A 14,140-nucleotide genomic window follows, 5' to 3' on the forward strand; every position below is an offset into this window, starting at 1 on the left:
TGAACCCAAACTTTCTTTTACAATTCTCATTCATAGTCATTTGTGTATATGTGTGTTTGCGTGTGTATTTGTTTATGTTGTATTTATATCTAAATATATGTGTATCTGTTCTCAGAGAAGAGAAGGAGATTTGTAGGACACAACTGTATCCCTACTGATGATGCTTCACTATCTTCCAAAATGGTTTTTTAGCTTGTCTTCTAAAAGAGAAACTGGTAGTAACAAGCCAAGTGTCCTCTTTAGTGATGGTTCATATTTTGAGAAGGTGGATCTTTCAGAGGAGGCTCTAATACCTCCATGCCAGAGAAGTCACATTTAGGAAATTATGGAGTCAGGGTGGTCTTACCTCTTAGCAAAAATGTGTAAAAAGAAGAACGGAGACATAATAATAAGTAATGCTTATTGAATGCTTATGGCAGGCTCACAGCAACTCTGTGAGGTAGAAACTACCATTTTGTCATTTTTATAGATGAAGAAACTGAGGCACGGACAAGTTGAGTGTCTTGATCAAGGCCCCAGGGTCAGTAAATGTGAGAGACAGGATTTGCACTAATACCCTCCTATTGCGTCTCCAGCTCTCTTCATGACTGCACCCTCTGCCGTACACAGACTTCTTCCAGAATATGCTGGGGGAAGGGGCAGTTGGGCTGAGATTAATTCTGAGCATGGATGAGGACTTCTGAGAATTATATGAGAGGACCGTGGTGATAAATGCTGATAACCAGCAACTTCTTCATATATGTGCACGTGTGTGTGTATGTTTATATGTGTGTGTATACATACCTAGGGAGAGAGAGAGAGAGTATATATGCATATGTTCATATGTATGCATTTATATATAAAGAGACAGAGAGACAGAGGCAGAGAGAGAGACAGGAAGATATAACATAGAATTCACCTCTTTAAATTGTATAATCCAGTGGTTTTTAGTATAGTCAAAGAATTATACAACCATCATCACTACCATTTTTAGAAGATTTTCATCATCATAAAGAAACTGCAGTAGTACTTATTAGCAGTTATTCTCCATTTACCCCCAACTCAACACTAGGCAAACTCCCCCCCCCGCCACCCTAGGCAACCACTAACCTACTTCCTGTCTCTATAGATTTACCTATTCTGATATTGTGTGGATTCATGCAATATGAGGTCTTTGGCTACTGGCTTCCTTCTCTTGGTTTGTTTTCAAGGTTCATTCCTTTTGGAGCATATATCAGTACTTCATTCCTTTTGACTGGTGACAAATATTCCATGGTATGGGTAAACCACATTTTATTTGCACATTCATCAGTTGATGGACATTTGGGTTGTTTCCACTTTTTGGCTATTTTGAAAAATGCTGTTAAGAACATTCATGTACAGGTTTTTGTGTGGATGTGTATGTTTGGTATATAAGTTAGGTGTGGAATTGCTGGGTTGTGTGATAACTCTAAGTTTAACCTTTTAAAGAATTGCTACACTGTTCTCCAAAGCAGTTACACCATTTTCCACTCCCACCAATAATGTGTGAGGTGTCTGCCTCTTCACCAAAAATTTTTACTCTCTGTCTTTTTGATTCTAGCCATCCCAGTGGTGTGAAACGTTATTTCATTGAGTTTTTGATTTGCATTCTCCTAATAAATGACAGTGTTAAGTGTCTTTTGTATTTAATTCGGCCATCTGTATATATTTTTCCAACCATCTGTATATCTGATATCTATTCAGATACTTTGCTCATTTTTTAATTGGGTCATTTTGTGTTTTTATAATTGAATTGTAATATTTCTTTATGTATTTTATATCTATGTTCCTTATCAGATATATGATTTGCAAATATTTTCTCCCATTCTGTATGTTACTTTTTCACTCTCTTCACGATGTCTGTTTCTGCAGAAAAGTTTTTATTTTGACGGAGTTCAAAAAGTTTTTTTCTTTTGTTGCTTGTGTTTTTGGTGTCAAATCTATGAAACCATTGGCTAGTCCACAGTCACAAAGATTTGTACCTGTGTATTCTTCTAAGCATTTTATAGTTTTAGATTTTACATGTAGGTCTTTGATCCATTTTGAGTTTGGTTTTATATATGGTGTGAGGTAAGGGTCCAACTTCATTCTTTTGCATGATATGTTCCAGCATCATGTGTTGAAAAGATCATTCATCCCCTCCCCGCCCATCACTTGTATTGTCTTGATACCTTTGCCAAAAATCAACTGACCATAAGTGTGAGAGCATTTATGTCTGGACTTTCACTTCTGTTCCACTGATCTATAACCTTATGCCAGTACCATACTGTTTTGATTACTATAGCTTTGCAGAAAGTTTTGAAATGTGGGAAGTGTGAGTCCTTCACCTTTGGTCTTCTTCTTCAAGATTGTTTGGGCTATCCTGGGTCCCTTGAACTTCTATACAAATTTTAGGGTCAGCATATCAATTCCTGTGAAGAAACAAGGTAGATTTAATGAAGAATGAGTCTATAGATCAATATGGGGAGTACTGCTAACTTGACAATACATGTCTTCATATCCTTGAACAGAAAGTGTCATCAGTGACCTCTTTAGCGGTGTCTCGTGGTCCTTTGGAATTTGTTGAGAGCTGCTTTGGCTTCTGACAGGAGTAAACTGAGATGAACTGTCATGTGCTTGATTTCTAGTGTCTGAGAGCTACCTTGGGAAACAGACCAAGGCTGGGGTAATGGACTTTATTTTCTGTCAATAGGAGTTACCCACAGACACAAGGACTCTCTTGCCCTCTAGTTTCTCCTTGACTTGCAAAAGCTAAGATAACTCTGACCTCATAGTGTGAAACTCCACCTCCCCATGTTTCCATGTGGCTCTCAGTTACTAAATGTTAAAACCACATTACACTAAGAGTAAAACAGATTTTGTGACTTCCTCAGCGTGCTTGGACTCCTCAAATAAAATGACCAGTACCAAGTTCGCCGTGACCACAATGAAGTGAAATAGCATTTTGAACCCCCTGGCAAACTCAGAACTTTTCTAACAGAGAAGCCCTATTGTTTGTTTTGGACCATGCCCCACCAGATCTCCTCTTATTTTCTGAATAAGAGGAAATGTGAGGTGTTCCTGAACACACCAGTCACTGCTCAAGTATCTACCTGCTTTGACGATTTAGAGCCAGACTGTGAAAGACATACTCGTGTCTACACGAGAAAAGCAGGAGATATGATTTGGCCCGAAGCCAGACAGAAAATGTGTTTGTTACATTCCACAGTCTGGGTCATGGGGTAAGACAAATGATCCCATCTGGCCTGAGACCTGTGGAGCTCCTGTGGGAATGCACACAGCATAATCTTGTAACACTCTGTCCATCTGTGACTGGTCTGTTTCTCCAAAGGGGAAGAAGCTCTGCTGCTTCATGCTGCTCTTATTACCCCACTGTCTCTTTGCTTCGTGGCCCCATTGTCTCGTTTCTCTGGGTCTTCTGTGGAGGCTGTTGATCTTTGAGGATCTAAGACTGCTCTGAGACTGTTTTTTTTTTTTTTAAGAGAAATCATCCCCTACATTCACAGTACACACTAGGTATATGCAAACGTACATAAAGGAAAGGAAGATTATGAAAGTTCCAAAAAGCACCCTACAATTGGACCAAGAATTGGTTCATTTTTCCAAGAGGAAAGAAGAGTAGACTCTGTGTTATTAATGTAGAGCACCATTTCATTGTCCACATTGGATAGACTCATAATTTTTCATCAACAAACATGTTTTTGAGGAAGTACCTCGTGAGAATCTTTCTCAACATAAAGAAAGCCTTGCTTTTCATTTGGAAACCAGATGCAGGGCCAGATAAATAGCATGAGTCTGGGGAAGTAAAGGATTCTGTTTCCTCTCCTCCCTGTTGCTGAGAGTGCTCTAGGTGAAATGTAAGTATCACTGGACAGGGTAATAGTGTGTGGGGTAACATTGAAGTTTTGGTGCAGTCTAACACAGGGACCTGGGCTCTTCCCTTGACCAAATCAATAAGAAGGCACAAAGTCACCAACAATGCTAGATCATGGAGGACAGTGGGCGGGAGGGTGGGGGGAGATGCTCATCAGGCCTCTGGGTTTAGAGCCAAAGATAAAGGTGGGAGAACTTTATTCCTCTTTACAAAGAAAATGACACACCTAAATTGAGGAAACCATCTGCTAACCTGATATACCAAGGAAATCAGCTTGCGTTCTTACCATGGGGCTCATCTACCACTCCTCATGGTTTCACCCTTTTTCTAGCATTGGACTGTCTTTTTCTCCTAAAGGAACTGAGACTCTATTGCTATCATTGACCATTCCATTTTACCTGGTTCTAAAACAGGTTTTCAAAAAGTACTGCCATACAGATTACCCAAAGCAAAAGTTGCATCTGATATCCTAGATACTATTTCCAAAAGAAATGTTCCATTAAAAAAAAGACATGCACTTTTATTGTATATAGTTATTTAAAACCTTACTATATGGATATTTTTAGCCTGTCGACTACTTTATCAAAAAGAGGCAGATTGCAGTTAAAAAAAAATGGGGGGGAATGAAACACCACCCAAAATATAGGCTGCGTCCTGGGCTCCTCCTCCCACACCTCTCCACACGTACACGAGCCCACACGTGTGCACACGCGCACACATGCGCACTGCTATAAAATGAGACTGGCTTTTCAAAATGATTATTCTAAAGTCTCAGATGTCAATGAAATGGAATTAGTTGTGTCTGGGGCGGGGGGCGGGGTGTATTTCCAGAGCAGTGAAGTAATATGCTTTATAAAGTATTTTCCCGAAACAGTAGAAATATGCTGACTTTCTTTCTTCCTTTCTGCCCTGACTTCAGCCAGACAGAACACCTCTTCACTGAGCGTTAGAGCTGAGCAAGATCTCATTCCAGCTGTATGGGAACAGACGCCGTCTTCAGCCCGGTTCCCAGCGCTGGCTAAGATCACTGTCACCTGGGAACTTTTTTAACTTGTGTATTCCCCGTCCCCACTTTCCACCTACTGAATGATAATCTGGAGGGTGAGTGAGGAGAGGGATGCAGCCAGTACCAGCCCATAAAGCACCTTTTGTGCAAATTTGAAGAAGGTTTGGAAATCCTTTAGGTTGCACTTCTTGGCAGGTCGAGAGCAAGCTGGATTTCTGCCCTCCCTCAGCCCTGCGGCCTGGGGCTCTTGTGCAGTAATACAACCTGCACAGCCTTACATGGTGTCCTCATTTGTCTTTTCAAAAGTTGCACCGGTGGCCCATGCAGTTACCAGTCTGTAGGTTGGCCTCTGCTATGCCTTTTTACTCTGGTTATTGAAGAGGTGGGGGTTCCCAGGGAGCATTTCTATGACAGAAGCCTTGTGACTGTGTCAGAAGGCTTAGGGTTGCACTCATATAAAGAAAAAAAATGTTAAATGTTAAACTAAGAGAAAAGAGATTAGGAAACCAAATCAACCTCTAGGAGTGTGGGAAAGAGAGAGGAGCTAGCAACCACGGATGAGGGTAAGCAGGGGCAAGAATAGGGAGAGCTGTGGGGTGCTTCTCTGAGTCCAGCCAGGAGGGAGGACATTAGAAGGAGGAAAGCCTGCAGGCAAGTTTCTGAGAGGAGCCCAGCTTTTCTGCTCTTCCCAGCAAGCACAGCTAGGCCTGCAGTGGTCCCAGCCCCTCTCCCAAGGGACAGCCCCCTCTGTGCATTTCCCCAACACTCCAAGTTGGACCAGGTGAGCAAGTGAACTACTGTAGGTACTCATCTGTCCCAAAGTGATCTCTCATGTGGTTTAGTGATGCCTGAATTGTTATAGTAAGGGAGGACCGACCTTTCTTCGTGCAGTGACATAAAAGTACAAATTCAAGTGCAAATGAGCTTTAATTAACATGCGTGCACCCAATCGACCAGGGTATTGGAGGGTGGACAGCATTCATGCAGGAGCCCATGTGGGTCTGTCTATGAGATTTTGTGGGGAGGGAGTTCTGCAAAAGCAGAATGTGGGGTCCATGAGGTGAGGGCGGAGGAAGGGGCTTGTGTTCCGAAAAGAAAGCCTGCACAAACAACCAGAGTTCCCCGAGTTCTCCATCTGCCTAGCAGTCTGTTCTGTTTGCTTTTATCCAGGTCCGACTGAGGCAGGCCATGCTCTCTGGCACTTTTGTCTTGCAGCTGCAAATGCAAACGTTGTTGATTTGTATGACTTATCAAGATTTTTTTTTTTCCAACTTGGTCATCACTAGAAAGCAGATCCGCTTTTTAATTCATCTTTAAAATTCATAGCATCCAAATAGAACGATTTAGCAACCATTTGTTGAGTGTCTCCCAAGTTGTGTGCAGCCACAGTGCTGGGTGGTGCCAGGAACACGGGTGAAGCGTGGCCAGCCCCTGGCCTGCAGAAGCTCATGTCCTCTCAGGGCAGACCCTGCATGGGCACAGGGGGATACGCCAGTGAATACCGTCTCTACGCCAGCAGTGAGCGGCTGCTTTGTTAGCAAGAGGATTAGAAAAGCAGAAAAAGTATTATGATTCTATACTGTGGTTCTTCTCTTCTATAATCATCAAGCCCAATTATTATTAACAAATCTCTCTCTTCGCTCTAATGTATGTTTAATAGCTTGTTGCTCAGGAACCAGACATTGAATTGAAATCATGTCCTCTGTTCACTAATGCCCCCAAAGATTTCAGAAGGAATATGAACAATTAGCAAGATGAGGAGTTTGGGTTCTATCTCGGAGAGGGAGAAGTAATGACACCCCAGATGATTTATTTTACCGTATTCATGCAATCACAAATGCCTAGTGAATGCTGGTTTCACATTGAGGCTGCTGGCATAATGCATCAGGCATGAAATGCACGAACATTTCTTTAGAGCTGCTTAGCTGAAGTTTATCACGATCATTCAGCCATTGCCTAGCAACTTGGGAAGGCTATCAAAGAACTCTTTGTCCTCAGTCCTGGCAAAAACAGTCCCTCACAGATCGCCTTATCAGCGTTAGAATGTTTATCAGGAAAAAATGCTTCCATTGAACCAGAGATCCCCTCAAATTTAAAGATACCCCCTTCCCATTTTGCCCCTCTTCCAAATGTGTTAGGGAGTTGCTTCCTGAAGTAATTCCGATTAGAACCTTTATCTGTTCTTTGGTAAACATTCCAAAAGAATTTCTTCAAGATGCCTCCATAATTCTTCTATTGCTTTATAATCTGGGCTAGCGTTAAAAAACACAGACCTGAGCTCACGAAGGTATATCTTCTCCAAAATCTGTAAGGCAGACATTTCCACCCCCTTAGATGGGAAGGGTCACCATTTTAGGCACACAAAATAGAAATATGCTGGGTTCCCGGGTTTGCATGTGCTTCTCGTCCCTTCTTTCGGGAAAGAGAGAATTATATGGTTGCTCCATCCAGTTGGGAAATGGTTCTGAATATCATGTTGGAAAGAGAGACTGTCCTTATTGATGCATTCAACAAATCTTTAACACCCTCCATGTGCTAGGCACTGTGGTGAGCAAAACCCCCATGTCTCTTTCAGGGAGCTGACAGAATTCATTCATCAATGAATGCGTGGAATATGGGGGGGAGCAGGTATAGATCTTTCATGTCCATTCTCTCTTGCATTACTCTGGAATTTATCCTCCTTGCATTCCAACTGCCAATGACTTAGTTTAAGACTATCATGTTTATCTTTTTTTTTTTTTTACCCGCAATAACCTACAGCAGCCACCTAACACAGGTCTCTCTTCCAGGCTCATCCTCCTCATACTGTCTTCTGCCCTCCTGCCAACCGCAAATTTAATTATGTGCTTTTCCTACTTAATTGTCCATTTGGTCCCTGTCACCCCCAAGGGAGAAGCTCACACCCCACAGCATGGCGTTCTTGGCTTTCTTTACGTACCACGCCCCGGCTGTCCAAACATCTGTCCTGTCCTTCCCAACCTCAGTTTTAGCTGCCCTCAACTTGCCTGTATTTCTTTGGACATCTGAGTCTCACAGCCACCATTACATTAGCTTGGAACCCTTGTCCACCTTCACAAGCTATTTCCTTTTCTGACTCTGATCCCCAGACAGAGTTAGGGGTGCTTATTCCTGGGCCATTACCATTCTACAGTTGGAGGTCTTTCTTAGAGAACCTGTCACCAGGAAGCCAATAGCCGCTGGACTTCTTGAATGTTGATTAAGTTGAATTCTTTTTTCTGTCTTTGATTAAAAAAGGAAACAGCAAAATGTCTTGTAGGCCTCCAGCCGAGTTTGCAAAGATTGGGGTGACATCAGTGGAAATAATTTAAGAATAACACACACACACTAAAAAAAAAATGGTTAAAGCAATCTTACAATTCCCTATCCTGAAAAAAATTGTTCTGCAGGGTTAGCCTTACAACAGAGGTCACATCCGTAGCCATATACCTAGTGTAACCCGGAGAAGTGATTACCCAGTTACCCACTCTGTGAGCCTCACTGCCTGGTATTTCACAATTAGAGATTTATTTCTTAGGCTCCTCACATGCTTATTCCCTTAAAATATAAGTACTCTCTGGAGAAGGTAACAACTCAATAATAATCAATTTATCTCATCTTTTCTTGACTCTAAGAGGAGGGGAAAGATAACAGCTTCCCCCACAGCGCTCTGAAGGGGGGGAGTAGCAATAGGAGAAAATGGGACAGCAAGAGGAAAAAATGAAGCTTCATACTTTATGTTTGTCTACAAATCGACTAAGCATTAATATCTGAAAAATGATGACTCGTTTTAACTGATGGTAGAGAAAAAGAAGAGGGATTGAATTTTTAGGGGAAGTTGGTAATAGAATTATTATAATTTACTCTTTAAGGAAAGACTTATTTGCAATCCTGAAATAAAAGATTTTTAAAAGTAAGCTTAGTTCAGCTGAAATATGCTTATACGATTGGAGACAGAAGATTTGATAGATGATCTCTAGAATTCCTAGTGATTCTCTGGAAATGAAATCATGGGTAAATCATGTGAAACAAGCATATCATTGTAATGGATCTCTTTGCTATATCATGGGTCCTGTTACTCTATGAAAATTACCTCGATAAAGTTGATTATGACAGATGGTTATGTTATCCAGCTGGACAAACCTATTAGGGAAGACGAGTCAGATACGAAATAAAAGATCACTTTATTCAGATTTGCCAATCTGCCCTGGAGTCATTTTTCTTAACACGCTCTGATTGAGAATGTGCTAAGTCATATATAAATTATGATAATCTATAATGTAAAAAAGCAGCAGAGAATTTTGACCTAAAGTGTGCTCCATTCCAACTTCCCTGCATTTATTTAATGCGAAGGAGAGATTTGGCAAGAAGCTAATAACCAAATCACCATGAATGGCTAAATCCCCCCTTCCTCAAGCTCCCACCCCACAAAAATGTGCCAAAAATGAGGACTAATTTTCAGGATGATTTTCAGATTAACTCAGCTTCCACATCTCCAAAATCCTAACTGGGATTTGCATGAATGGCTCCAAACCCAAATGGCCAGGGCTGTGTGAGTATCTGTGAAGCGGGTGTCCCCATCTTAGCTGCCTTTAAATAGGAGTCCTGGCTCGTGGTCAGAGCTCAGGACCTGAATTTGAACAGAGTGAAGCCTGTCACAGGTTACCCTTGTTGAAACTTCCTTCAGACTCACAAAACAAAATTTAGGTTTGCAACCTCCTTTGGAAGCAGTTTATTCCTCAATATGTTTGATGCTCTGCCTTGTATAGGTGCTAGCCAAAACACCGGATACAGCTCTATAGCTGGCGAATCGCATTTGGTGAGCATAGATAGCATTTGAATGCCATTCCACTTAGCTTTTCAAAAGAGGTTTTTTTTTTTTTAAAAAAAAGATCATATATTTGTGAACTCAAGAAAAAAAAAAATCGTGGTAGGCCATAATTCTGTATTTTATTCTGTAGGGAATCCTTAAACCCAGGTCAATTTGTAACAGGTCTGATCTCCTCCTTCAGCCAGCAGTGCAAGCTCAAATAATCGTCTATTGTTGGCTCCAGCTAGACACAATGAGGTCTGTGCGCTTTCATGCCTACTTAACAGCCTTTACCAAGTGGGAGACTTTCGGGAGGAGAAAACCGGGAACCATCAAAAGCAGAGTTACAGCTCAGCAGAAATGACACCGTACCAATCAGCCATGTTCACGTTACAGTTTGGGCCTGCTCCTGTTTTAAGGTTTGCGCCATAGAAGCAAAAACTAATACAAAACATGCCTTTCTCAGCTTCCTTGGTGCTGGGTGGTGACAGCGTTCTGGAATCCCTGAGTGTGTGCATGCTTGTTCTTCCTGTGTTTTCCCCTGATCTGAAGCCAGCCATCGCCAGTTCACTACCAGTTACAACTCATTGCTTCTCAATGTAGAGAGCATGTCTTTGAGTTGCGGAGAATTCTGACTTACAAGAAAGAGGTGGTGCCTGTTGTATTTCAAAAGCAAACTTACCAAAGAGACTTTTGTTGACCTCAAAAAAAACCTGGTTTTATTTTTATTTTTGTGACTTTGTTTTTTTTTTCCTTTCCCTTATGTTTTCTTTAGGCATTTGTTCATTCACAACCAGCTCTAGAGTTTCTGTTCCCGGGGTGAGAGTTAAAAACCTACATATAGTATGCTAATAATCAATAACTTAGACAACAGCTATAAATAACATCAGTTGTGATATTCTGCCTTTATCTGCCCAGTGTCAGATGAAATTTTTAAAGAGGAATTTAGTGGCACCAAGGAGTATATCTTCCCATGCTATACAATGTATCATCAAAATGTTATACGATGGCGTCTGCTCCAGGGGGAAGGTTTTCTTTATGTAAAACAATTTAACCACTTTTTACTTCTCTGTATCTTTTTATGCTTTGTTCATTTCTCTGTAAAGATAAAGGATGGTGGGGGGGGGAGAAGGAAGTTGCTGAGGGCTCAATGATAAAATATGTTTTGATAAATTTTGCCTTTAATAGAAAGAGCCTTTGGGCTTCCCATTTGCTCCCTCCTTCTAAAAAAAGGACAATCAGTATAATAAAAGTGTTTTATTCCTGCTCTTTTGTGACTCCATAGAAAACCATTCTGGGATTATTTTAATGTTGTGATGACACAATACATGACTACACCATATATGATGATGTACTGACATCTGTAAGTGAATTTTAAACCTTATGCCACCTCTGCTCACTGTTGCCTGGGATCACTCAGCTTGGGGACCATGACTGTGGTCCTCATCTGGGACTTCGCACCCCAGAGGCGCTGCCTCTCACTCAGCCTTGCTCGTATGCATTGTTTCAGGTGTCCACTGTGACAGCGTGTGTGCTGAGGGGCGCTGGGGCCCCAACTGCTCTCTGCCCTGCTACTGTAAAAACGGAGCTTCGTGCTCCCCGGACGACGGCATCTGTGAGTGTGCACCCGGGTTCCGAGGCACCACTTGTCAGAGAAGTAAGTATCTCATGAGAGGGAGATGTCTGCCTTCCCTTCTCAGGCACGGTCCACCCCTCGGCGCATGGTGCTGTTCTGTTGCAGTCGAGGGCGGAGGATACTAGGTCTCCCTGTCCCTTGCAGAGCTGTCCTTGATAGCACTGCCCCAAGAGCTTTACTCGTTCCAACCTGCAGGACGAACCTAACAGATGGGCCTGTAGCCATTCCTCCTCAGGAATGATTTCAATGCCTCCCTGGCATCATCATCAGGCTATGTCTCTTGATCCTGCCTTAAATCTTACAAATGGTGTTCCAGAAATCCATTGACCTGTAAATATTTGATTCAGCAATTTTGGCATTGGCCTTACCTCAATTACCAGAAGTCAACATCAGCCAAACCTTGCGGCAAATCATACATCCTGCTAGTAGACTTACAGCCGGTGCTGTGGGGAAAATAGCCCTGCAGAGGTAAACATGGGGGCTGTTGACATGGGTCAATAGGACTTTGAAGTTAGGAAGGGATCCATAAGATTTTACTAAAATGTTCAGTAAACGTAATCAAGGAAAGAGTACATGGCTATAAGGTATCTTATCCTAATTTTTAAATGACTTTTTTTTTCATTAAAAGTTCTATGCATTCATCCTGTATTTAAATCTGAGGAATGGCTTGAGAAGGACCTAATTATGTAGGCTTTGTTGCTTGCTCCCTTTCCAATCACCATGATTTATCTGGACCACGTTGAGGAGGAACAATCCTTTAAATGCAGACCGGAGATCTATTTACAGCCAGTAATGACTCTTAAAGAATAAAGGATCGATACATGGCTTGAGAGTTATTTATTTGGGATTTTAGAATTTTATTTCCTTTCATTTGTTTCTTCAACAAAAATTCCTCAAGCCGCCATTCTGTGTCATGCCTCAAGTTAACTAGGACCATAACTGAGAAAATTGAGAGGACCGAGACATTTGCCTGCCCTCGAGCAATCCAGGCTAGCGGTTTCTTTTCATTATTAAAGAGTATCCTTCTTCCTTCCATGGTGGTCGTTTTATACTTGGAAAATTCTCAATATTGTTAAATTTTTCTTTTTGCCCCAAACTGGAACTAGATGCTGATGTGGAATTTGAGAGGCACATATCCCAGGAACGATAACGGTTGATTTCCATTCTATTTTCAGTCTGCTCCCCTGGTTTCTATGGGCATCGCTGCAGCCAGACATGCCCACAATGTGTGCACAGTAGTGGGCCCTGCCACCACATCACGGGCCTGTGTGACTGCCTACCTGGCTTCACAGGTGCCCTCTGCAATGAAGGTGAGGCATGCAAGTGTTTTGGAGAGATGTGCAGTGATGTGCGAACCTCACGCAGTCTGTCCTTGGGCTTCCCTGGGGACATGTTTTCCGCTCTCAGCTCTCGGGGCCTGCTGGTGCACTGTGTCTTCAAGTTCTGCAGATACGATTCGGAGCTTCCGAAAAGCTAGCTTGCTGCTCCAGCAGAATCTCTTCATTCGGTATTAATTGGAAACAGCCTCCCATGAAAAATCCATAGAGGGAAGAAGGGTTTTGACTCCCTGAGCGAGCGGCCATGAAGTCAGATTTCTAGAAATGTGATGATGTCTCCTGGTTTGGGATACCTTCGTGAGAATCTTTGGCTTCATGTGTCTGCAAAAATGAGCCCACTCAAGATGAGGGATACTGTTGAGTGGAGACAGTCAGTGAACGGGCTGCTGGGAGGATGGCTTTCAAAGTCGTTTCCTGCCCCAAGACTAGAGTTCCGTGAGCTGAGATGTAATTGTGCATTACTGACCGATATAACTTATTCACAGTGTGTCCCAGTGGCAGATTTGGGAAAAACTGTGCAGGAGTTTGTACCTGTACCAACAACGGAACCTGTAACCCCATTGACCGATCTTGTCAGTGTTACCCGGGCTGGATCGGCAGTGACTGCTCTCAACGTGAGTCTTGTTTTGAGAACAGCTGTGTACATTTGTTTGTTTTCATATTCCTTAGGATGGAAGTATGAGTGTTTCTATAATCAGGAAATAATATAGGAATAATTATAATATACATTATTTTAATTTTAAGCGGCTTTTTCCCCATTAAGAACTCTATGCAATGTTCCTATGTTAAATCCAAGTATGTCTTAGAAAGAACCTAGATAGGTAACATTTTGCTTATTCACTTTTCAGTGCTTCTTTGTCTGTAAAATGAGGGTATAGTATAAGGGAAGTCCATTCTCAGTTTTATTTCAGACCTCAAGTGTCAGCTATTAATTTTCCCTTGTTCTTGGGCAAAAATGGTGCACACACTCATGGGAGAATTTTTTTTTCCATTTTTTAAAATTCCTTCAGATGTATTATCTTTATGGGGCCATATTCCCTACTGGGTAACCAAATAGAAAATTCTAGATGGTCCTCCTTTTTTCCCCCTCTGGTTTTATTGAGAAGTAATTGACATACATCACTGTATAAGCTTAAAGCGTACAGCATGATGATTTGATGTGGATATATCGTGAAATGATCACCACAGTAAGTTCAGCTAACATCCGTTGTCTCATGTAGATCCAATGGTGGTCCTCACTTAAAGCAATGATATTCTTAAAGCATTAGTATAAATAAATAGGTTTTTTGTATTTGTTTGTTTGTTTGTTTGCTTTTGGTAAATCAGGTCATTTTACCCCATAATGTTATACAATTTCACAGACACTTTATCTGAAGTTATTGCTCTTCATTGGGCAGTGACCCCCAACGATTCTGTTTTCTTATTTTCTGCATCATCCAATTAAGAGTTTTTATGAGTAAACCGATTCTTACATATAATT

General features: G+C 41.7%; 1 protein-coding gene across 5 annotated transcripts in view; it reads left to right on the forward strand.

Moving 5' to 3' along the window:
- Positions 1–14,140, forward strand: part of MEGF10 (multiple EGF like domains 10) — a 164,640-nt gene that overhangs the window by 128,072 nt on the left and 22,428 nt on the right. For all 5 annotated transcript variants that reach the window (XM_027607064.2, XM_027607061.2, XM_027607065.2 and 2 more), the window contains 3 exons: positions 11,198–11,344; positions 12,499–12,633; positions 13,146–13,274. In XM_027607064.2, the coding sequence (XP_027462865.2) occupies positions 11,198–11,344; positions 12,499–12,633; positions 13,146–13,274 (411 nt within the window). The remainder of the gene's footprint in view (positions 1–11,197; positions 11,345–12,498; positions 12,634–13,145; positions 13,275–14,140) is intronic.

This window comes from Zalophus californianus, chromosome 5, assembly GCF_009762305.2.
Source record: "Zalophus californianus isolate mZalCal1 chromosome 5, mZalCal1.pri.v2, whole genome shotgun sequence".
NCBI classification, from domain to species: Eukaryota; Metazoa; Chordata; class Mammalia; order Carnivora; family Otariidae; genus Zalophus; species Zalophus californianus.